At 46.2% G+C, this 25,362-nt stretch overlaps 1 protein-coding gene and 1 long non-coding RNA gene across 3 annotated transcripts in view; one reads left to right on the top strand and one right to left on the bottom strand.

The window, feature by feature from the left end:
• SLC18A2 (solute carrier family 18 member A2) overlaps positions 1 to 24,797 on the top strand; it is a 38,928-nt gene extending 14,131 nt beyond the window's left edge. Inside the window, exons 7-16 of the mRNA XM_055424565.2 lie at positions 238 to 327; positions 437 to 480; positions 550 to 610; positions 4,008 to 4,103; positions 15,521 to 15,599; positions 15,789 to 15,840; positions 16,710 to 16,773; positions 18,589 to 18,708; positions 18,830 to 18,963; positions 24,668 to 24,797. Of these exons, the coding sequence (XP_055280540.2) occupies positions 238 to 327; positions 437 to 480; positions 550 to 610; positions 4,008 to 4,103; positions 15,521 to 15,599; positions 15,789 to 15,840; positions 16,710 to 16,773; positions 18,589 to 18,708; positions 18,830 to 18,963; positions 24,668 to 24,772 (845 nt within the window). The 3' untranslated portion in view covers positions 24,773 to 24,797. The remainder of the gene's footprint in view (positions 1 to 237; positions 328 to 436; positions 481 to 549; positions 611 to 4,007; positions 4,104 to 15,520; positions 15,600 to 15,788; positions 15,841 to 16,709; positions 16,774 to 18,588; positions 18,709 to 18,829; positions 18,964 to 24,667) is intronic.
• On the bottom strand, positions 14,997 to 24,722 carry LOC148776034 (uncharacterized). 2 transcript variants are annotated; one of them, XR_016038803.1, is made up of 4 exons: positions 22,325 to 24,722; positions 21,116 to 21,213; positions 19,650 to 19,704; positions 14,997 to 18,943 (listed from the first exon to the last, which is right to left on the bottom strand). It is a non-coding gene; the product is annotated as an uncharacterized LOC148776034 (long non-coding RNA). The 2 variants fall into 2 exon arrangements; XR_016038802.1 differs by having other exon boundaries at positions 21,116 to 24,722.
• Positions 24,798 to 25,362: the final 565 nt, after the last annotated feature.

Here is a 25,362-nt window from a genome sequence, read left to right on the forward strand (position 1 = left end):
TCTCAGGGTCGGGAAGATCCCCTGGAGTAGGAAATGGCAACCCACTTCAGCATTCTTGCCTGGGGAATCCCATGGACGGAGGAGCCTGGTGGGCTACAGTCCATGGGGTCACAAAGAGTCAGACACACTGAGCAACTGAGCACGCATAGAGGGAGAAGCACGAGGAAGATGGTTCTGGTCGAGGGGGTGGTCGGCAGTCCTGGGCCTGGTACCAGCTCTGTTCTGTCTTCCTCGCAGTGGGCCCCCCCTTTGGGAGTGTGCTGTACGAGTTTGTGGGGAAGACAGCTCCGTTTCTAGTCTTGGCTGCCCTGGTGCTCTTGGATGGAGGTGAGTGAGTGAGTGCCCTGGGACCCCTGGCCATGATCTCGGGGACATTGGGCCCAGCATCCTTGTGGACAGGTGCTTGGGGCCATGCCTCTTCTTTTTCCTCCCGCAGCTATTCAGCTCTTTGTGCTCCAGCCATCCCGGGTGCAGCCAGAGGTGAGTAGCAGGGCCAGGTGGGCACTGTGGTAGCCGCGTGGTCTCTTCTAACTCCTCTTTTCCCGACAGAGCCAGAAGGGGACGCCGCTCACCACCCTGCTGAGGGACCCATACATCCTCATCGCTGCAGGTGGGGCTCCCCCAGCACCCCCGGCGCTTCCTCATCAAGCGGGTGGGGGTGGGTGGCGAGGACCAGTGTTGGTTTTGCTGCTGGAAACATTGCTGCTGCTGCTAAGTCGCTTCAGTCATGTCTGACTCTGCGACCCCATAGATGGCAGCCCACCAGGTTCCTCCATCCATGGGATTTTCTAGGCAAGAGTACTGGAGTGGGGTGCCATTGCCTTCTCCGTGCTGGAAACGTTGGGCTGTAGAAAAACATAAAAGGCACAAAGAGGTCACACGTCAGAAGAAATGTTTTTCTTCTGTCGTTGATTTCTAATGCAGCAGAACTCCTTTGTTGTTTCGCATTTGGGGCAAAGATGTCTGAGTCACAGAGATGCCCTCCGCGGAGGATTGTTTGGGGCCAAGCTTGTTCTCTGTGTTTGTGTCAGCGGGCATCACTGTTTGGCCTTGAGCTTCCTGAACGGGTCCGTGGGCTCCCTGCAGGCATCTTAGGTGGGTGGTCTGATTTCACCTTGGCGTCTGTGAATGGAAACTGACAGCAGGGCACTGGAGGGCGAAGGGGCGCCCCCTTTCTGCAGACGGTATCCTCTGCAGTGGCCAGAAGACATCCTTTGTGTTCTTAGCAGAGAGAGGCTCAAAGGATGCCCTGGGGTGCTGTGGCTCTTGCGGGGGATAATGGGCTGTATCCATCCAAGTGACCATCTTCCCAGGACCATCTCTGTGACCTGGGCCTGGAACTGACTCATGAGGAACTAGTCTTCTGTGGCCTGGGCCTGGACACAGTGGTCAGCAGCAGCCCTTGAGGTCAGGGGAGCCGTGCAGTGTGGGTTCCCTCCTGTTAGGGTTAAGTGTGTCTAAGCAGGGGTCACAGACAGTAGGGCCATGGGGAGCCTGGGTGAGCCGAGGCACACCCTGCCACCCTGCCTCAGGTGTATTTTCAAACCCTCAGGCTGTTTTTATTTTTTTAATTTTTAAAATTTTTTATTGGAGTATAGTTGGTTTATAGTGTTGTATTAATTTTTGCTGTACAACAAAGGAAATCAGATAAATGTGTGTGTATGTAGATATATACATACATACATACATATATATGTATATATACATATATATATATGTATAGGAAGGCATGGCAACCCACTCCAGTATTCTTGCCTGGAGAATCCCATGGACAGAGGAGCCTGGCGGGCTACAGTCCATGGGGTCACAAACATTCAAACGTGACTGGGCGACTAAGCACATTCCTCCTTTTTTGGATTTTCTTGCCATTTAGGTCATCACAGAGCATTGAGTTCCCTGTGGTACACAGTAGGTTCTCCTTAGTTATCTATTTTATACATAGTATCAATGGTGTGTATACATCCAAGTGGAGTCTGAAAAAGTTGGTACAGAGGATCTTATTTACAAAGCAGAGATAGAGACGCAGACATAGAGAAGGAACGTTTTGTTACCAAGGTGGGGAGGAGCGAGTGGGATGAATCATGAGCTTGGGGTTGACCTATACACCCAGGCTGACTTTGTTAAGCCATCTGCCGCTGGGTTTGGTTCAGGCAGCACACATGTGACCCTGGTCTAGACCTTGTCTGTCATACCCGTTGACCAAAGGGTAGTAAGCCCAGTGTGGCGACCACCTCCTGGAGGGGGCCCTCTCTGTGCCCCTGCAAGACACAGGGAGCATTCCGGAGCTGGGATTCCCTTGGAGCCCTGGCTGGCCGAGCTGGGGGTGAGGACATGTGCGGTCAGAGGTGGGGACCCAGAGACGCCACCCTGCACCTTGGGGCAGACGTGTGGGCAGGCTTTGCTGCCTGTGACCTTCCTGCCCCTGATTCTCTCTGGCCTTCTCTGACCTGTCTTGTTCTTGGGCGCCCCTCCACCCGCCATGGAGGAAGTACAGAGCCCAGCCAGCACTCAATGTCCGGCGCCTGGCCAGGGGGAGGGGCTAGTTGGGAGCCCGGTGTGTCTCATTTGTTAGTTTATGGAGGAGACTGAGTGATGACAGAGAGGTCAATACCACAGAAGGAAGATTTTGTTAGTTGCGATTCCCAAGAAAAGGGAGCATGCCACACTGCTCAGGGCCACATGGGGGACTGGTTTGGTCAGGAGGCAGAAAGGGGCTGGGGAAAGCCCAGGCCGACCCCAGGGGTTTCTATGTGACTATGAGGGCAGGGTAAGCAGCTTAGGGTTGGCTGGTTTCAGTAATCCCAGTCTGGGTGCTCTCCCCAGTCCCCTGGGTGAATTTCGGGTGGGGAGGGGGTACTGGTGTCATGGGTCAGAGTTTATAAAGAGGGACCTCAGAGTATGGGCTCTGGATCACAGGGGAGACATGGTTTGTTAGTTTGGCCCTGTAGTTAATGTCAAATAGACAAATACAGAATCTAAGGAAATATAAAATAGATGAGTGAAGGTAGTCCAGCCATTTCAATATCATTTTTATGTTCTGTCTTTAAATGTTACAAAGAATGAAAAAAAATCTTTCTTCATCTGTAAGCACCTTAATTATGGTTGCATGATGTTCTTTGAATCAGAAGTCTAGAAAATTAGAGGATTCACAGCGCACAACACAGGAAGCTTTCAGAATAATGGGGACAGCAGTGTGTGTGTGTGTTTTTCCCAGAGGTTCTGCCTTTACAAAGGGTTCTGGTTAACACAGTGATGATGGATATTTACCCCATAGGTATAGCTGTTTAAAAAGAAAAATTTCTCACCAGCATATTTGCACTGAATTCACTGGAATTTTAAGCAACCAGGGGCATCGTTAGAAATATCTGTGTGATTGCACAAAGTGTAGGAGCCTCAGGTTGCCTGAGTCTGTGTGTAATCAGTCTGAGCTTCTGAGTGGCCTCAAGCACGTTGCTGCTGCTGCTGCTAAGTCGCTTCAGTTGTGTCCGACTCTGTGCGACCCCATAGACGGCAGCCCACCAGGCTCCCCTGTCCCTGGGATTCTCCAGGCAAGAACACTGGAGTGGGTTGCCATTTCCTTCTCCAATGTGTGAAAGTGAAAAGTGAAAGTGAGGCCGCTCAGTCGTGTCCGACTGAGTGACCCCATGAACTGCAGCCTACCAGGCTCCTCCATCTAGGCAAGAGTACTGGAGTGGCTTGCCATTGCCTTCTCCGTCAAGCACGTTACTTCCCTAATAAATTGGGAAAGTTTAAACCTAGTGATCTCTAAGCCTCTCTCCAGTTCCAAACTTTATGACTCTGAGATGCTAGTTGTTTTAAGTAATAACAATACTTAAACAACGCTCCCCACTATCCCCTTGATCTGTTATTCTTACACAAGTAGAAGTTCTGGGTATCTGAGCTGATTGTTCTGGCTGTGGGCACATGGGATTTAGCTGTGTTTGGGAATGGTAGGGGACACTGGAGACCCCAAACAGAAGGACACTAACCCTCTTCCTCCCTTAAAGGGTCCATCTGCTTTGCAAACATGGGGATTGCCATGCTGGAGCCGGCCCTGCCCATCTGGATGATGGAGACCATGTGTTCCCACAAGTGGCAGCTGGGTAAGACTGGGCTGGGCACTTCTGATTCTAGAACTGTTGTCCCCAGGGTAGGTCTCATTATTGTAGCCCTACTGAGCTGCTGGTGGCGGGATGATAAAGCTATTGTTTCTGTTTGACACTTAAGGGGATCAGTGCTTAGGTTAGTAATGAGCTTTGGTTTCTCCAGTTTTTGCATCATGCCTGATAGAGGTGCAGTTAATACAAAGAGCAGAAATGAGAGAAAAAAATGCATTCCGTATTTCCTCATGTTTCTGAAGCTGAACTATTGTATTAAATATACGTGGACAGCAATCAAATTTATGGAAAAGATAATAACAAGAAACTTAGTTTTATTTTTCAAGGTGGCTTCCCTGGTGGCTCAGTGGTAAAGAATCCACTTGCAGTGCAGGAGATGCAGGTTTGGTCCCTGGGTCAGGAAGATCCTCTGGAGAAGGAAATGGCAACCCACTCTTGTATTCCTGCCTGGGAAATCCCATGGACAGGGGAGCCTGGCAGGCTATAGTCCATGGAGTTGCTGAAGAGTCAGACACGACTTAGCAACTAAACATTTTTTTAAAAAATTGAAGTATAGTTGATTTACACTGTTGTGTTAGTTTCCAATGTACAGCAAAGTGATTCAGTTACGCACACACACGTGCTTAGTCATTCAGTCGTGTTTGACTCTTTGCGACTCTGCAAACTGTAGCCCACCAGGCTCCTCTGTCCTTAGAGTTTTCCAGACAAATTTCCTCCTCCAGATCTTTCTGATGCAGGGATCAAACCTGAGTCTCTCGTGTCTCGTGTGTTGGCAGACAGATTCTTTGCCATTGTGCCTCCCAGGAAGGCCCAAGCATATGTATGCATATTCTTTTGCATTTGGTTTATTACAGGATATTGAATATAGTTCTCTGTGCTATAGAGTAGGCCCTTGTTTATTTATTTTGTATGTAGTAATTTGTATTTTCTAATACCAAACTCCTAATTTATCCCTCCCCCACCTTCCCTGTTTGGTAACTGTATTTTGTCTTCCATGTCTGAGTCTGTTTCTGTTTCCTAAATAAGTTCGTTTTTGTCAAATTTAGATTCCACATATAAGTGGTATCATATGCTATTTGTCTTTCTCTGAGTTAATTCTCTCAGTATGATAATCTCTAGGTCCCTACATGTTGCTGTAAATGGCATTATTTCATTCTTCTTATGGCTGAGTAGTATTCCATTTTATATATATACCACATCATCTTTATCGATTACAAACTTAGTTTTTAAGAGGATGAATTTTTTAGAGTATTTTTTATTTATAGAGTAGTTCATGCTTGTTGGTGGCTTGCCTGGTAAGTTGGCTGGTAAAGAATCCGCCTGCGATGCAGGAGTCCTGGGTTTGATCTCTGGAGTAGGGAACGGCTATCCAGTCCAGTATTCTGGTCTGGAGAATTCCATGGACTGTATAGCCCATGGGCTTGCAAAGAGTCGGACATGACTAAGAGACTTTCACTTTCGCTTTCATGCTTATTGTTCAAAATCAAAGTACAGGGAATGAAGAAGTAAAAATTTTTTAAAGTCTCATGTGCATCTTTCCCCTTCTCCCAACCAAGTCCTCTGTGACATTCACTGTTAACAGTTTTGTGTCTTTTCTGGTTCTGTGCCATCTGTGTGAAATGCTTGAGAACCCAACCCATGTGGAATCTTGTCATTGACATCACTGTGTGACCTCTTGTTTTTTCATGTTTCTGTATCAGAATGGGTAGATTTACTTTTCATAGTTAAATTTTAATTTTTATCAAAATTACACATGTACATAATTTATAAAATATTATACAAGTCGTAGTGAAAAGACAGGTCTTTTCTCAATGCCTTCTCATCTCCAATCCCTTTCTCACATTTTTTCACCCTCAACTCTTTTAGTTGTTTCTTCTGCTAATTCTTTTATGTCTCTCAATAACATGTACACCCTTATTTTTTGATTTTCCAATTTCTGACTTGTCCACCAGCTTCCTAATATAATAGATGCCATTTAATGCTTTAATGCCATTATTGCTCTACCTGAGAATATCAGACAAACAACTCACGTGTTTTCTCATCCTCTGTTGTCCTAAAACAGTTCTATAACAGGTTTTGTTTACATTGGCTTTCAGTGTTGACATTACTGTGACTGTGTAGATATTGCTCACAGATGAGCTGTATAGGGTTCTGTGATTATTTCCTTTTGGTGTGTGTGTGGAATCTAGCTCCCCAACCACGGGATTGAACCCAGGGCCCTGCAGTGGAAGTGCAGAGTCTAAACTACTGGATTACTAGTAGTTTTTCTCTTTGACAAGCTGCATGTTTTTCCTGGAGGTGGTGATTGCTGTCTTTCCATTTCCTTAGATTCCTATGTAGCGTTTGTGAATATATCCCTCAGACTCTCCTGCAGAGATGAGAGACCCTCTAAATACAGCCATGTTCTGTGGTTTTGCTTACCTGTGGACATCTGTTCCACGTCATTCTGTTTTCCTGCTCCAGTCTAGACTTGCTCTCTAGGCCACCCTGAGACTTTTCTCTTCTAATATCTGGGCGTCTTCTTTGCCTCTCTCTGTTTCCTGCACCCTCCTCTCCTGCATTTGTCCCTTTGGTTTACATTCTCATTATGCTGGCACACACCCTCCAGCAGCTTCCTGAGGTAAAAGTTCTCTGGGATCCTACATTTCTGAGAGTGTCTTTACAGAGGAGGGCATGGCACCCCACTCCAGTGTTCTTGCCTGGAGAATCCCATGGACAGAGGAGCCTGGTGGGCTACAGTCCATAGGGTTGCAGAGAGTTGGTCATGACTGAAGCAACTTAGCACACACACGCGTATCCTTACCTCAATTTTATCCTGAGTTTGATTGACTTAGTCTGTTTGGGTATATAATTCTTGGTTGGAAATGCTTTTCCTCCAGAATCTTATAAAAAAAATTTTTTTTTTGACCGCACTGTGTGGCATGTGGGATCTTAGTTCCCCAACCAGGGATCAAACCCACGCTCCCTGCCTTGGAAGCATGGAGCCCTAACCACTTGACCACCAGGGAAGTCCTCCTGCAGAGTTTTGAGGCCACTTTCCTGTTGTCTTCTGGCAGCCAGGGTCGCTGTTGAGGAGGCCAGCGTCCTCACTCCCCATCTTCTGTAGGAGCTTGAAGGGTCTTCTGTTTGTCTCCAGGTTTTGAGCGTCCACGATGGTGACTGACAGGAGTCTTGTTTTCGTCCCCTCTGCTGGGCACTAGCATGGTCAGCTTCCTCACTTGGGAAACCCCTTCTTTCGGTTCTGGGAAACCTTTTAATATTATTTCTTTAATCCTGCCCCTCTTCCATTTTCTCTCTGCTCTTTTCTGGGGCTGTGGTTGGTCGGATGTTGGACCCTACATTTTATGCTTTAATTTCTTATCTTCAGTTCAGTCGCTCAGTCGCGTCCGACTCTTTGCGACCCCATGAATCACAGCACGCCAGGCCTCCCTGTCCATCACCAACTCCCGGAGTTCACTCAAATTCCACAGAGTCGGTGATGCCATCCAGCCATCTCATTCTCTGTCGTCCCCGTCTCCTTCCGCCCCCAATCGCTCCCAGCATCAGAGTCTTTTCCAGTGAGTCACCTTGTCGCATGAGGTGGCCATCTTGCCTTTCCTATTTCCACTAATTTCTTCATCTTCATCCTCTGAACTCCACTGAGCTTTTATAATTGGTGTCATCATGTCATACATTTGAAGAGTCCTTTCATATTTTCTCTGAGTGGCTTTGTGTATGTGTTAGGGAGTGGTGATGGGGTTGTTGAAAGAATATCCTCTTACCGTTTAGTAGGAAGACTCTCTTCACCTCCTGTTTCAGCCCCCGTGTCATCATCTGGGGTCTTTGAATCTCTCCAGTTCAGTGTCTCTCAAGAAACTGTCTCCCGCCAGGTGAACCGCTGGGGATGGGGCGGGTGAGGGGGCGGTTCAGCCAATCTTAGAACAGCCCTCTTTCTGGTTGGCAGCCTCCACTCTCAGCCTTACCTTCACAGCACCGGGAGCCTTCAGCTCCTGAACTTCCTGGCTTCTGAGGCACAAAGGTCTCACTGCTTCTGCCCACTCTGTGTGCGGGTGGAAGGTTCCAGAGCTCTCTGCCACATCCCTCACTTCTCTCCCTCTGGTTGATCCTCCCTGTCACTGCATTTTGCTTTTTCATTTTGTTTCTCCTTGAGCAGACAGGGGAGGGTCTACAGTTTTCTTTTATTCCTTTATTAAAATTTAAGTGGAATTGTAGATTCAGTCTGCCCTGTTTAACTGGATCTGGCTTCCCAGATGGCTCAGTGGTAAAGAATCTGCCTGTAATGCAGGAGATGCAGCTTCAATCCCTGGGTCAGGAAGATCTCCTGGAGAAGGAAATGGCAACCCACTCCAGTGTTCTTGCCAAGAGAATTCCATGGACAGAGGAGCCTGCTGGGCTACTGTCCAGGAGGGTCACAAAAGAGTCAGAAATGACTCGGCAACTAAACAGCATCATTCCTTTTTTAAATTTAAATATTTATTTATTTATTTGGCTGAGCAGGATCTTTAGTTGTGGTGTGTGAATACTTAGTTGCTACATGTGGAATCTGGATCCCTGACCAGGGATCAAACCTGGGCCCCCTTCATTGGGAGTGTGCCATCGTAGCCACTGGACCACTAGGGACATCCCCATCATTCCTACTAGTGATTTCTTTCTGTTCTGTGTTATGATTATACCATACATTTCCTACCTGTCCTTAGCTGGACATTTGGTTTCATTCCAGTTTTTGCCATTAGAATTCACACTGCAGTGAAATATCCTTACCATGTATTCCTACTCACGTTTGAAAGTACCATTGTCTATAGGGCAAATTCCTAAACTTAAATTGTGTTTTGATATTTGGTGGCCTTGCGCTAAAACAGGTGTTATCAGCCTTTCCCCATTGAGTGTGTGTGAGAAAGGGGGTCTCATATTGATTTATTTCTGCTTTGTGAGTGAAATTGAGCACCTTTTCATGCTTATTATCCACATCTATTCCCTTTACTGTGAATTTCTGATTAATATCCTTCGCCCATTTTTTTCTATTGTTTCATACTTTTTAAAAAAGTTGTGTTCTTTGTATGTTCAGATATTAACCTTTATCAGATATTTTGCAAATATGGCCCTTTGTTGCATGCCTTTTGACTTAATAGGTGTTCTCAGGTTTTTTCCTTTTTTTTTTTCCTTTTTGCCACTTGGAACATTTAAAATGCCCTGAGTCAGATTTATCAGGCTTCTTCATTTCAAGTCAGGTTCAGGAAGGCCTTTCCTATGTCAAGATTATTGTTTCGCTGAGTTTCCTTCAATAAATGTATGAGTTGCTTTTTTTTTTTTTTTGCATTTAACTCTTGGTTTTACAGAGAATTCATTTTGCTGTAAAAGAGTGTGACAAGGACCTGGTCACAGGTCAGCCCTACAGCCAGGTGCCCCTGGAGTCCATCTGATATTTCCTATGTCCAACTTGCTGGAAATGACCGTTTCATTCTCGGGTCTGTTTCTGGATTTCTCTCTTGTGTTCTATTTGTCTGCATGTTTCCCCTTGTCAATACCTTACTATATATTACTGTAGCCTGAGAATCCTGCTTAATATCTGAAAAACTAGTCCTTGCACGTACACATTTCTTTAAGAATTTAACAATAGTTCTTCCTAGAGGTTTAGTTTCTTTTCACAGTTCTTTCACGTTACATACTGACATCTTCAGATGGAGACTCTCAGTTCTGAATAAGCCCACGTTTTTAGAGCCCCCCCACCTTCTCTGGGAGCTCAGCTGGCAACAAATGTGCCTGTAGTGCAGGAGATCCCAGTTTGATTCCTGGGTTGGGAAGACCCCCTGGAGAAGGGATAGGCTATCCACTCCAGTATTCTTGGTCTTCTGTGGTAACTCAGCTGGTAAAGAATCTGCCTGCAATGCGGGAGACCTGGGTTTGATCCCTAAGTCAGGAAGATCCCCTGGAGGAGGGCATGGTGACCCACTCTAGTATTCTGGCCTGGAGAATCACCATGGACAGAGGAGCCTGGCAGGCTGCAGTCCATGGGGCTGCAAAGAGTCAGACACAACTGAGTGACTGAGCACAGCACAGCACAGCACAGCACTGCCTTCCTCAGGTGAGCTTGCATGCCTCTTGCAGAGGCGTCTTCACAAATGCTGCCCTCTGGTTGGGGCTGGTCCCTCATCTTCCAGACTTATTCCAGTTGGTCTGGCCTGAGGATGAGTCATTTGGGGGTCTGCACTGAATTTCTGTGTTCTTTCATGTAAAAAAAATCCTTTATTAAAAAGCCCCAAATGGCTGGAAGCTGGGCCAGATGTGGAGAGACTGCTAAAGGGTGTGAGATTTCTTTTGGGGGTGATGAAAGCATTCTGAAATTAAATTGTAATGGTGGTTTCACAGCCCTGTGGATATACTAAAAACCAGTGAACTGTGTACTTTAAAAGGGTACGCAGAATTGTCTGGTCTGTGGATTATGCCACAAAAAAAAAAAAAAAAAACAAGACCAAACCCTCAGCAAGAGTCATTCAGTGAAAGAGGAGATTCTGGGAGCTCAACTGAGGCCAGTTCTCAGCAGAAATCTCACTCTGAACTTCCTGGCTATGGAGACGGCAGAGGAGCTGTGGAGGCTCCCCAGGGTCCTAAGGAGAGCTCAGCGCTTCGCAGGAGGCGTGGACTTCTGTTGTCAAGTTAGCGAATAGCAGTTTTGCAAAGGATGAGACGTGCTCCCTCTCCGTGCTGACACCAGTGGGTGGCACCATGGGAGGTGTTTTTCTCGGGCTCTTTCCCTCTGGCCTGTGCTGACTGGGGCCTCCAGGTGTCCTCAGGCAGTGCCCTGTGTGTGGGAGGCGTGTGGCTGTGAGTGGGGCTACGTGCTAGCTTTGCACGTGCTCCTGGGCAGAGATGCTGCTCTGGTGTTTCTGTTTTCTCCAATTAACTGACTTATCGCCCTAATTGACCGTGTCCTGGCCGTATGCAGGGCTCTTCAGCGGCTTTGCCTTCTTCCTCTCCAGACACGTAAACACAGTCAAGTCTTTCACGTCAGTCAGGGACCCGGGCCATCCGGATTAGATAGCCGGCCACAGGCTGCCTAGATTTCATCAGGAGGACCTCTTGCAGGGCTTATCTCTCCGGCCAGATGGTCCCTGACCCCGTACCTTTCCACCAGTGACCTGACTCCTTCCTTGCCTCAGAGCTAGACTTGTGTTTCCTTCAGAGAATCAGATTTCTGTTCCCATTTGTAGTGTCATCTTCTGTGTGGGGGGACTCTCCCCTCACCCCCCACCATGTGGGCCCTTGGCACCTTGCTGCCCACCTCTCCCGAGCCCCTTGGGCCCCTCCCAGCGAGGTGAGGAGCCCCCAGGCTGGGCCTGTCCCCGAGGTGAGGACCTGGTGCCAGGAGGCCGCACAGCTCTTTCCTGGAGGCCTGGCATCTTTGCCCCTCTGGTCTAGGGTCTCATGACGTGGGGGTTGAAGCCCGCTGCTCTTGGCTCTGGAAGGTGAACCAGGACTGGTGGGTGGAGATGATGGAAGGCTTAGGGCTTGGTGTCAGGGTGCCCGCCCTGTCCTAGGAGGTGCCCCTGAAAGGCTGTCTGTCTGGAAAGGTAGTAGGTTGCCAGCCCCGGGTCTCTAAAGCAGAGATGGATGGCTCCCTTGTGGAATACTGGAGCAATTCCTCCGTGAGGCCCAATGAGGTCTCTCTGATTTCCGAGAGGCTGGTTCCATCGATGGTGTAGGCGGTGGAGGTCCCAGAAGGCCGAGGATGCAGAGGCTGTCAGAACATGAATCGGAAGCTTGAAGCCTGAGGTCCAAAGAAGATGTGTGGCCCTGTCTGCACCTTGGAGAGACGGGGGGCCTCTGGTCTCCCGAATGCGCACCCTGTCTGTTTCCCCATGGCTCAGGCTGCTGGACCAGCGGGGGCGCCTTCGAGGGACGGCCTCGGCTCTGTAAAGTGAACGTCCTCCCTCAGGGTCTTTCCTCTAAACGGTCAACTGGTTCTGGGCACCTCCTGTGTGCCGCGGTGGAGCAAGGCTGCAGGGAGACAGATGGAGTGGTCCCCGCCCACAGCAGCTTTCCGCAGTGTGGGGAAAGTCAGCGTGCCAGGGTGAATGGGGGGTCAGGTGGGGTGAGTGTGGAGGGACAGGTCACAGGGTTCGGGCTGGGAGGGCAGGTGCCGAGGCCATTGGGCTCACTTTGCCACATGATCCTCAAAGCCTCCCTGTGAGGTGTGTGCAGTGGGAGCTGTTGCCATCTCTCAGTCTCAAGGTTCAAGCCTCAGCTGGTAAATTCCCAGCTGAAATGAACACCTTGTTGCCTGCCTCCTAATTCCATGCTTCTGGCTAGAGAATCATGAAGTTGGTGTTTGCCGTCTGAGTACAGCTGACCCTTGAACAACTGAGGGGTTAGAAGCACTGACCCTCCACACAATTGGAAATTTCCTATAATTTATAGTTGCCTTGATGTCTGTGGTCCCACATGTGTGGATTCTCCCAACCGTGGGGTGTGTAGAACTGTAGTATTTACTATTGAAAAAAAATCTACACGCAAATGAATCCGAGCAGTTCAAACTCATATTGTTCAAGGGTCATCTCTGTTTGCCGTCCGTGGAAAATAACATGTGCTGGCTCCTGGGTTACGCCTGTGTGCTCAGCATCCCAGCTGGTTTGCTTGGGAAGATGTAGCTCATCTGGGGCATCCCCTGAGCTTGTCGCATCCCTGCTTTGAAGTTTCTACTTCAGAGATGCTTCCCATGTTTCACCTGGGGTGTCAGAAGTCACCAGCAAGCCATTCTGGCCAGATGCTGTACCAACCACTTTCTCCAACCTCTGCTCAGGTTCTGGGCCAAATTCAGCCTAGAAGTACATTTTGCTTGGCTGGCACAGGTGTTGGCATGAGCTTTGTTTTTAAAATACGAATTGCCAACATGTAAAGATCAGGAGACTTCATGGAAGAATCTGGAGTTCCAACTTTTCTGGAAAAACCAGATGGTCTCATTTGGGACTTCAGTCCCCCAGGGCAGTCACTGTCTGGGCAGAATGGCAGCTGCGCCCGTAGGTGGGTCTGGGGCCTCCCCCTCTGTTTTCCTTTTGTTTCTCTGATGCTGGAGGTGATTGTCAGTGGCTCTTTATCACAGTACCAGTGCTGTTGCTTTTCTGATAGTTTGCGTGCTTCTTTCATTAATGTCTCCCTGACACTCATCCTCAGACAAAGGCCCTTTGTATGATTTCTTACATCTCCAGACTAATTTAGTTCTCTGCTATGCCCCTTCCAGGGTCAGGTTTAAACACCAGTTGCTTTGGGGAGCTTTGCCAGCTGCAGACTCTGGTTCCCAGAGCACGGCACTGGTACCTGTGTGCATCCCCAACTCAGCCGTGTCGTAGTTCAGATGTCCTCTGATTCTTTGAAGAGACTCTCATGGTGACCAGGACCATGTTGTGGCCATTGTCTTTGCGGCAGCCCAGCACTGAGCTGGGCACGAGCTGCCAGTGATGTTTGCTGTGTCCTGTCTCCCCCAGCAATTATGTGGCCACTGTATGTTGCTAAGTGTGATGGAGATGGTTTCCTGGAACGTGAAATGAGATTGCACTTAATTGTTATTTTCCAGATTATCAAATCTAGAATGATTGGGTTTTAGATTTAGCTCCCGTAAGCAATCATTGTTGAAGTCCCTTCTGTTCTGGGAAACTTGGCCTTTCTGGAGGTTTGTTTTTTTTTTTTAGTTTTTATTGGATCATAGTTGCTTTACAATGTTGTTTCAGTTTCTACTGTACGGCAAACTGCAATCTGGTGTATGTTTACATACATCCCCTTTTTTGATTTCCTTCAATACTGTGTATCTGAGAGCTTGATTGCTTGTGTTAGCGCCTGTGGGGGAGCAGTGGAACCCAGTGTGTCTTTGGAGAGGTAAGGTCACACTTGCTGCTCGTGCGCTGGTGAGCTGCCTGTACAAGGACGCTGGCCCTGGGCCTTTGGAGTAAGTGGGGACCTGCTGACCATCTGGTATCCTTCTGCATATCTAATTTATCCAGTCAGATGATTGGGAACAAAGCAACGTTTACCACTTGTGGGCAGGGCTTAGGAACCAACCTGGTATTTCTGGATTTCAAGGGAAAACACCAAGAGTGTGACGCATAAATTTTCCTCTGTTCATTTCTTTGCATTTGTGCTTTTTTTAATAAAATTCTTTTAAAAAAAAAAACAAACACCAAGAGTGTGAAAAGTTTGAAAAGCTATCTTTGGAAAAGAGATTGTCCTATTGTCCTAATGATGGATGGAGACCAGATGGAGCTGATGTGGACAAATGCCCTGGCCACCAAGTGTGGGCTGGCTTGAATAGGCTTTCCTGTTTAAGGCAGATAGGTATGTTCAAGGCAACCATCGCCCTCGTCAGTTGTGAACTCAGCTTGGGGCTTGCAAACTTCTTCTCCTGGGAAAACATGAAACTGTCAGTCACATAGGATTTGGCCACAAAAAAATGACCACATATTTATTTACTTATTTATCTTGCATGGACAGATGTCCATAAAGGTAATTGAAAGCAGGATGGGGCTTCTCTAGTGGCTCAGTGGTAGAGAATCCGCCTGCCATTTTAGGAGACATGGGTTTGATCCCTGGTTCAATCCCTGGAGGATCCCACATGCCACGGGACATTTAAGCCCGTGTGCCCCTACTGAGCCTGTGTTCTAGAGCCCAGGAACTGCAACTACTGAAGCCTGTGGGCCCTAGATCCTGTGGTCCCCAACAAGAGAAGCCACCGCAAGGAAGAATAGCTCCACTTGCTGCATCTAGGGAAAAGCCTGACCAGCAATGAAGACCCAGCATAGCCAAAAATAAATAAATCTTAAAAAAAAAAAGCAGGATGTAGAACCATAGGTATAATACTAATTTTTTTTTTAAAGACACAAAACTCCTGTGCTTACGCATTTATTTATGTACATAGAACTTGCAAGGGCAAACAACTGTGGGACGTGGGAAAATTTTAATGTTACTTTGTGCTCAGCTCAGCGTTCCTGACTTTTGTCAGTGCCTGTGTCTTTGTTCTGCTGTACAAATACGAAGGGAGGAACCCGGGAGCAGATAACCACCACTGCTCACTGCCTGTGTGGGGTGGCAGCTGGCAGCTCCACAGCCAGGAGCTGTCACTGTCACCGCCCCCCCCACCCCGGTAAAGCCCGCCACCAGGCAGAGGTGGGGGCGAGATGAAGCCCACGATAGAGGGAGGAATCTCATTTCTGGAGTGTCGAGGCAGCTGGCAGCTTCGTGTGGATGGATAAGCCGTGTGGAGTCCAGACTAGCTCCATCAGACACCGGATATTAGCTGCTTGGGTGCAGGTCCCAGGGCTTCATTTCCTCACAAGCGTGGTGCCTCACAATTATTAGTTTTTCTCACACGTGACTGGTATCTGTACTGATAAGGTGTCCCTTTCATAAATTTACAGGCATGGCTTTCTTGCCAGCTAGCATCTCCTATCTCATTGGAACCAATGTTTTTGGGATCCTCGCACACAAAATGGGGAGGTAAGATGAAATGAAACAACCCAGCACTCACTCTGTATAGTAACGAACTCACTTTAAAAAATTCCAAGTGTTTCTAGTTTTGCTACTATAACTGTTAGAAACTTACACTACTATAAATTGTTATTTCCACTGGAAACCTGGATCGGGGGGAGAATCATTTCTTAATGGTGCTTTTTTGTTTTTTGACAGATGGCTTTGTGCTCTTCTAGGAATGATAATTGTCGGAATGAGCATTTTATGTGTGAGTAAAAGATGACATTTGAAGAAAAAAAAAAGATGGCATTTAGCAAGTGGAAATAACCTGTAAATGAAACTTTTGCTCTGGGCAAGAATCACCAACAAATATGGCAGTTTGAAGTTTGTTGACAGTTTTATTAATCTTCCATTTTCTTCTCATTTTTTATCGTGTTAAAAACTTTGGACAAGATTCTCCAAAGAGTTTATCTTTAGTTTATGTCAGTTGGAAATTATTTAGAATGTTTTATTACACTTTTTATTTCACCTTGTTCCCCTTTCCCTGTGCATCTAAAACATTACAGTGTCTTGAACACTTTAGGGCAACCAGCCAGAAACAATAGCAAGATGTTTTTCTAGAATAAAACATCTTCTACCAAAGGCTAATATCTACCCCAACTGAGACCTTCTGGTTCCTTTCAAAAATGGAGTATGGGCACTTCCCTGGTGGTCCAGTGGCTAAGACTTTGCCCTCCCAGTGCAGTGGGCCTGGGTTTGATCCCTCGTCAGGGAACTAGATCCCACATGTAGCAACTAAGCGTTCGAATGCTGCAGCTAAAGATCCCGCATGCTGCAACTAAGACCCAGTGTAGCCAAATAAATAAAATAACTATTAAAAAATGGAGTACAGACTTGGCTGAACTTTCACATATGGAAGTGAACTAGATTTTTGTGGTGGTCACAAAACCCATTTCAACTCTATTAAAGATTTGGAGGGTCCTCTTCTGCCCAAACCCCATCTTGCTCCCTCCTCCTACTTCCTTCAGAAGGGAATACACATAACAGGCCAGAGAAAAACCTATCTTTAAGACTTTCTACGATAATTGAGAGTTGAATAGCATGTTCTTTTGGCATAACATGTATTTCCTCTTACAGATTCCTCTTGCAAAAAACATCTATGGACTCATAGCTCCCAACTTCGGAGTTGGTTTTGCAATTGGTAAGTCACCAGAGTCTTGTGCCTGAATTATTGTTTTCCCAGTACCAAGAAAGAGTTCCTCAACTTCCTTGGCAGTCCAGTGGTTAGGACTCAGAACTTTTACAGCAAGGGCTTGGGTTCAATTCCTGGTTGGGGAACTAAGAGCCTGCATGCTGCACTGTGTGGCCACAACAAACAAAAAAAGAGAAAGAGTTCTTACTTGGCAGACTTATAGTTACTCAATCTAAAATTTCTAGCCGCCTGACGGGAGGCTGTGGCAGCTTAGCTCATGTACAGTGTGTAGATTGTCCACAGATACTGGCTTTCATGAACTAGTCATTTATTTCCTGAAAACCAGTATTGTAAAAGCCTGATATTTACAGAAGCAAAACGACACTCCACTGCTGAGCCTGGGCAAACAGGAGAACTGCTTACTCAGAACCCATCTGTTTGGGCTCATATCTGTGCACAGACCTTCTCATATGAGGCTGGGGACAAAGGCTTCACAGTGGTTTTCAGTAACGTGTGGTACAGAAAAGGCAGACGGATGTGTTGATGACCAGTTGTACAGCAGGAATTTTCACAAGCAAAGGGGACAAGTCTTTGTGGCAACGTGAGGCGCAGTAAGTTACATGTTAGGAAAAATCTCGTTCGTATTTTTGATAAATAGCACATGCTTGTTACTCATTTATAATATACAGATTAATCATGATAAAGGTGGATCTGTCGCAGGGTAAAGGCAGAAGTTGGATCTTTGGTGCAGTAGAGAGGATGGAGCCTTTGTTGGCCCCTTAGACCAGGCTGAAGTTCTTCCAGCTTCTGTGCATGCATATACACACACAGACACATACACAGCTGTATACATAACATAGCTTCTCACGTGCCTTCACAGCATCACTCACAATCACAACTTATTTTTCAACTCTTTGCTCTGTTCACCCTTATCCCAGCACCTTCCTCATTTCCTGGGATCATCTCATACTACTTGAATGCAAGAAATTTCCCTTACCCTCCTGCCTCTGTAGGGGTGCGGGTGAGGGATCTGACGTCTGAATGCTCTGCCAGGTGTGTTCACAGCCATCATCTCATTCAGCTAGTCATTATCATCTCCATTTTACTGGTGGGGAGAGTGACGTTCAGAGAGATAAGGCATGACGATGCTCAACCAGCCAGGGGTTTGGATTTAGAACTCTGAATACACGTGTCCTTTCCTTATGCTTCCTGTTCCCTGACTATTCTAGAGACCAGAACAGGTCTTGGCAGTGGTGATGGGTTTTGGTGTTTTAGCCAACTAAATGAGCAAACCTCTTTTGATTTTGGTTTCCTGAGCAGGGCTGGGCAATCCCTCAGACTCTTTCCTGTTCTCTCTATACTTTCCGACTTTAACTCTCATAATCTAAGGGTGAGGCCAAGCTGTGGGTGGGGAGGAGGCTGGGTGAGACATGTAGTGTACCCACTCTTTGAGAGCAGAGGACGATGTGGCCCAGAAAACAGTGAATCAGCAGGCTCAGGGTTCACACAGCCAGTAACCAGCATCCCTCTGGGTCTGCAATGGCAGGCAAGTCCCTAGAGGACTGGGTGCCGTCTCCCAGACAGTGGAGGACACGATGGGGCAGGGCGGAGACCAGGCAAATGGTAGTCTGAGTTCCAGTCCCAGCCTCAGGCACCTTTAGTCTGTCTTCAGTGAAAGGTCTGTTGTAGGGAGTTTGCCTCCAGACTTGGCAGACAGCAGTGAAGAATCTTGGCAGGGTTGTGAGGTTAGGACTCACATTGACGTTCGGCCCACTGTTGGTTTCCATCAGTTTTCTGTAGACTGTGTTCCCTGACTATCCACAGGCATGGTGGATTCATCAATGATGCCCATCATGGGCTACCTGGTCGACCTGCGGCACGTGTCGGTCTACGGGAGCGTGTATGCCATTGCTGATGTAGCGTTTTGTATGGGATATGCCATAGGTAAGGACGTTGGGTTTCCAAAAAAACTTTTTTTTCTCAGTACACGATTGATAATGCCTACTGAAAATTATTTAAACTTTTGCATCTTTCTGCCTACATCTAATTCTCTGTTTCCTGAAAGGTCCTTCCGCTGGTGGGGCTATCGCAAAGGCAATTGGATTTCCATGGCTCATGACAATTATTGGAATAATTGATATTCTTTTTGCTCCTCTCTGCTTTTTTCTTCGAAGTCCACCTGCCAAGGAAGAAAAAATGGTAAGAAAAATTTTAGGATGCAGTTAAGTGTTTCTTGATCATTTTAGCATGGTCTTCTGGGTAGTGTCTTATGACTTGGTTCTAAAATATATTTCTACTCCTTTTGAACAGAACTCCCCAAATATAAATTGTAAGAGTTCCATTTTAGTTTATACCATGTGGAGCAGATACTTCTTTGACTGTATCAAGCATTATGTTTATACATTTGAAGAGTGAAATAATTTTCATACATAGATTAGCTGTCAATATAGCTCTTCTGTCAACCAAATATAAACATAGCTTTATATTAACAATTAAACAATTTTCAAAGATTCTTGAAATCTTGAACATAACTTTTTTGCATCCTGTGCTCACTCCTAAGTTCAACCATTTCTGGTCCTGTTTGCTTTTCTCCTAACCCTTACAGTTTTCAGTAGTAATGTCTTAGTCTATACTGCATTAAGACTCTGGAGATGGTTTTAATGTAGATAATAGACACTTATGGAAAAACATTGTTTCATGTACCTTTGGGCACATGTGAGCACATCTTTATAACGTTTATGACAATAATTTCATGACCAGAATCCTAGCTATAGGCAAGATATAGTATTGAGTGTTCCCCTTTTGAACAAATTCAAATTTATCAATTCTAAATTTGAATTTTGAAATGCATCAGTCATTTTACCCTTTCCAATAAGTGTTCATACCTGGTGCTGCTGCTGCTGCTGGCTTTTTAAACATCCGATGCTGATGGACATTCATCTGGTTGAAAGAAGAGGGCCTTAGATTAAGAGTGAATGAGAGAAGCAAGGCCGGGGGAGATGGTATTTTTTTGTTTAGTAATGGATGTGAGGTTCCCTTGTGCTGTGCTCTTGGGAGTACATCAGAAGTTCTCCATGACATTTGAACTGAAATGGGTTTTAAGGCTTTGGCATTTCGTAATTGCCCACTTCATGATCTTCCTCAAAGAGTAGGTTTAAAGATAGACACAGACCCTGAAGTTGGGTCGTGTGTAGTCTTTGTTTGGGGCATTTTGGGCATTTATTAATATGTTCAGTATATTTAAGAAGTGTATCCAGCACTGAGCACTGGTCTTGTGCCCTTTATTATATAGGATTTAAGTAGGTATCTTTGAATTACTCACACCCATCTGACTCTTCCTCTTTTGCTGATGCCTCCCCAGCTCCGAACAACTTTTCCGTCTCTCTCAGGGCACTTCCTGTTTTCTAGCCTGGTCATCTGAGTTCCCTGGCCACCTTTGTCTGACCCCAGCAGAGTATCTTGGCCCCCATCAGGGTCAGGAAATTATCTGTGCAATCACAGAAAACAGCTCTTGTTCTGTTGCCACCAGTCTAATTAAGGCTGAATGAAGATTACTCCCAACCCTATTTGACCAAAACATAAAAATCACCTACAAATGATTCTGTCACCCAGGAGACTGTATAAGACTCAGGAGGTAGGGCAGGGCCCTGGAGCCGAGCTGTTTCTCTCATAGGAAGACGATTTAGCCTTGACCTCACAGGGTGGTTTGCGGATTCAATGAAGGAATCCCAGCGGAGTGTGACCCCCATGTCTGCACACAGTAAATGCTCAATAAGTTGTCACTAGTTTCCACATAACCCCACTCTCCTTTCTTGCTCTTACCTAACTCTGCCGTACTGTCAGCCCAGCGGTCCCTCAGTTCCCTCCCTTTCTTCTCTCTGTGAGATGAGAACTCTCATAACCCAGCGCTGCCCAGTGGGCTTCCCTTGCTGAGCAGCGGACGTTCATGGCTGCTGTGTTATCCGTTTGTCAGTAACAGCTTTGAGGGCTTATCTGAGGTCTTGGAGGAAGTGGGTGAGGTCAGGGGACTAGTTCCCGCTCTGGGGTCCACACATGATGGGCAGAAGGCCTCTATGCCTCTTCCCACATTTAAACCAAGGCTTTAGTTCATTTAAAAAGAAAAGTGCTGAAGGAAGTGGAAGAGACAATCCTGAAAGGCAAAGCGATAAGAAGGGCCAGGCTTCCAGAAGCTACTTCCACTGTAAAATGTCCCTTAATAAGTGCCTAGCAAGATGAATCATTGAGAGAATGCGTGTCTCCCTGCCTGTAATTGAAGGTATCACGTCAGATCCATTTGAGGGGCACGATGGTGACACGGGGAGATGGCAGCTAACAGTCGCTGCCTACTCACTGTGCAGGCAGGAAACAGCCGATGGCACCGAGTGATGAGATGGAGCAAGGGCAGGAAGCGGTGCGTGCCAGGGCAGAGACACGATCGATTACCACCCACTTGAGAAAATCCAATACCGCCAAGTGTCGGCATTCATCAGCAGTTACCAAGCACAGGGGACGGGAGAGACAGAAGGCGTACAAACCTTAGCAAGTAATTCCTTCATTAGGAAGCATTCTGACTAAGTGGTGTGTGGACTTAAGCTCCAGATGGAAAGTTCGAGTGCCATTTTATGGTTCCCAAGTCATCCAATCATGAACCAGTTTGTGAGCACCTGAGTTTTGCTTTCATTTGGTTTATTGGATTTCTGGGATTTTGTCTGTTTGAAATCAGTGTTATCAATACAGGCAGAGAGAAAGGACTGTTACTCTAGTCCCTCTGCAGGTATAACACCAGCTCTGTCATTCGAGGGAACTGTGTTCCACTTATAAGAGATCAGTTGTAGCCTCTGGCTCTCAGAGTAGCCAGTGAGGAAACTGGGTTCTGGAATGGACTTTCATTTTTTCAGGTTAAAATTTTTTTAAAGATAGGGCACATTTCTTAGGTCTCAATGGACGTGAGTTTGAGCAAACTCCAGGAGATGGTGAAGGTCAGGGACCCTGGCGTGCTGCAGTCCATGGGGTTGCAAAGAATCACAACTTAGCGACTAAACAATTTAGGTCTTACTCTTCAAGTTTCTAATTGTTGCTCAGACTGGAAAGTAGACTGTAGCTTGCTTTTACTGGCTGATCCTGATGCAAAACCATCACTTTTTTTTTTTTTTTTTAAAGATAATGTGGCAAATAAGTGTTTTCTAGCACATAGGAGCCCTGGTATCTTTCAATGTCTTGAAGCCTGGAACTCTTACATTTTAATGCTTTGATGGTTTCACTGTCCTAGCTGCATATTTATGTTATTTTTACACTTCACTTGGTCCAGCGTGTTTTCACTGCTTTGGAAATCCTGACTCTACGGTGTCTGATATGAAACCAGGCATTTGGCAGGACTGGAGCTCAACTCTCAGGAACAGGCTTTGCTCTGAATACAAATGACAATCCCCTGCACCCCCCTTTTACACTTCACTTGAGGGTCAAACACACCTTTCTCCCCACAGCGGAGCACGAGGACTGCGCTAATTACCAGGCTGCTCCCCAGACCCCTCTGTGTGCATCCCTCATGCCTGTGCCTTACCCGCGTGATGCCGCTCATGCCTCTCGTTTCATGGCGCTTTTGGACTATCACATGCCATCTGGCTTAATCTTCTATAACTTAAAAAAAAAAAGATGGCACAATAAATCTTTCAAAAAAGTGTCCAGAAGCCAGTAAGCTAGGTTTTAAAAGTTACAAATGATCTTTTAAGAAAGAAAAGTCCTTTACCGGTACAGGTAGTGTCAGCAAATGCAGTTTGGTTAATTGATAAGTTCTGTACAGTGCCAAATAATTGGTCTGACTGACCTTCTTCCCTTGCAATGCAGTTTTTAAATTGGGTCCCTGTTATGTGCCCAGTGCTAGGTTCCAGAAGTCCTTAAGTCTATACAGTGTATAGCATAATGGTGGACTAGCCAGGGGAGAGGCCTCTGTGGTAAGGAAGAAGGATGGCCGTCCTTCCCAAGGCTGGCTGTCTGCCTGTGGGACTGGGGTTAGTAAGGCCTCTTGCCTGGCATTCAGGGCCCTGAAGTCTGGGTCTGGTTCGTCTCTCCTCTGATGGTCTCACTGTGCTGCAACATCAGATCTTGGGGTTGGCAGGAGGGTGGGGGAAAAGGCAGGCTGCTTTAATGTCCTGTAAGCTTCAAGTCCACCCCTATCTTCTCTATGTGCTTTCCCCAAGCACTTAACTCCCAGTAAGCACTCTGCCCACGAACCCTGTGGAACCGTCACTTGTGCGCAGTGAGGTTCCCAAGTTGCTGGGAGAGGACCTTAAAGGCACTGAAACACACATCTGACAGGTGCCCAGTAAGCTGTCGTCAGCTGTGTGACCCTGCTTTGTCCCGGAAGATGCCACACATAAGTCGGATGGTGTTTCTCACACCATGTTGACTCCAGTGTCACTAAGGGGAGGAACCTGGGATTCGATGTTTAACCTGCCCCACTGAGTGATTCTTGGGCCCGTTTCTTTGAGGATTGTGACGCCAGAGGCAAGACATGGAGCTCTTGATAGCTAAAGCTTTTGTGTTACAAGCACACACCCATGTGGGAAGAAGGGTCTGCTGTCTATCACTTCAGTTACTTACTTTTTAAAAATTGAGCTCTTCATGAAGTCCACGTATCAATTCACTTGGCAAGAAGCATAATAATAATGAAAAAAACAAACAAACTAAGAGTTGAATTTGCAGCTGACAATTTGAGCTGGCAGCCTAACTTAGAGACGGAAGTCCTTATCATCAAGGCCACATGGCAGATCATTTTAGAATTTCTTGGGAAATGATAAATGGGTTAAGGGCTGAGTGGAGACACAGCAGCTTATCAAATCTGTGGGACAAGAACTGGGAGGAGCAGCTGACAAGTGCCAAGATAGGTTGCAATTGGCCAACAGAAGATTAATTTAATCCAGATAAATGTTGCCATTTAGATTTTCAAATGCACAAAAAGGCACTGGCGGGATAGTTTACGTGGAGGAAAACTGAAAGACATGCCTGGTGAGAGAATTCATTTCAGTTGCATCCAGTGTCATGCTCCGCACCCCTGGCTGCCCTGTGGGGCGACACCAGAGTGGATGTTGGCACAGGCTGCCTGGGCTTGAGCCACTCCCATTTATTCATACATCTCTTGGTCAAGTTCTTTGATCCCTGTGCCTACACAGAGGGTGATCAAGCCATCACACGGGGCTGTTGTGGAGTAGACATATTGAAAATGCCTAGCACAGTCTTAGCGTGATAAACCCCAGCACGTATACTCAAGAACTACGTGTTTGGTCCGTATACTTTCAGGAGGAATAATGACTACAGTGATTATCAGCTCAAGGTGTTTATCAACTGAGGATCAATTGATCTTTAAAAAGTTTTTGTTACAGTAAAGGAGCACATAGAATTTTTATGTGTATGAGAGAAACATACTTTTTATTAATAAGACACACTTGAGCAAGAAGAGGCCAGCCAGGACTTGGGAAGATGTCATTTGGAGATGCCATATTTAAAAAGATAAGGGCCCTGTGATGCTTAATCCAGGGAAGTCAAAGGGGCCATAGCTGTGGCCTTACTAAGGAGGATCCCCCACCCTAAGTATAAACTAAACCTAACCTGCATACCCCTTTCTTCATAGCTTACAGGTTCCTCCAAATTGACTTAGGGTCCCTGGCAGATGTAATAGGAACACTGCAGAGACTGCTTCTGCTGCCTCCTACTGCCTGGAATTTTCACTCTTTAGAACTCCAGGTCTTCTAGGCCAGGCACCTGGCAGTTGCACCAAATTACTGGTTGGTAAATACTGGGTGGTACTGTAGGTAGTTTTCAAACTACTAATCCTTAGTCTTAACCAGTTTCTGTCTTCTCTTTATGAACCAGTGAGTTAATATATCTGCACTCTGCTCTCTTTTAGGCTATCCTCATGGATCACAACTGCCCCATTAAAACAAAAATGTACACTCAGAATAGCAGCCAGTCGTATCCAATAGGTGAGGATGAAGAATCTGAAAGTGACTGAGACCCTCAAAAGTCCTCCAAGTACCTAATTGTATAAAACAGTGTTTCCAGTGAAATGACTCATCCAGAACTGTCTTAGCCATACCACTCATCCCTGGTGAAAGTCATACAACCAAAGGTTCCTTCTGTTCCACGGTTATGATCGATTGCCAACGGCCTTATAAAGAAAAAGCAGCTTTTCTAGGGGTTTGTATAAATAGTGTTGAAAACTTTATTTTATGTATTTGATTTTATTAAATATTATACAATATATTTTGACGAAATATAGTGTAAATCTATAAATATTTGAATCCAAATCAAATATAATTTTTTAACTTACATTCACAAACACCTGGGCAAAAAAAGTCTTATATTTTTTTCTGAATATTGGTAATGAGTGTTTAAAGCACGCATTATCTCCGAGACACTTCCAACAATGAGAAACTAGAAGGAAGTCTGAAAAACAGAGTCAAGTCAGACGGCATATATTATGGAGTGACACTGAATATTACTGAACTTGGAATTACAGTTGACCTGAAACAACACAGGGTTTGGGAATGTCAACACCCCACACAGCCGTAAACAATCAGCCCTTCGTATCCATGATTTCAC

This window comes from Moschus berezovskii, chromosome 12 (genome assembly GCF_049115385.1).
Source record: "Moschus berezovskii isolate FMDL1 chromosome 12, NW_MosBer_1.0, whole genome shotgun sequence".
In the NCBI taxonomy this organism is placed as follows: domain Eukaryota; kingdom Metazoa; phylum Chordata; class Mammalia; order Artiodactyla; family Moschidae; genus Moschus; species Moschus berezovskii.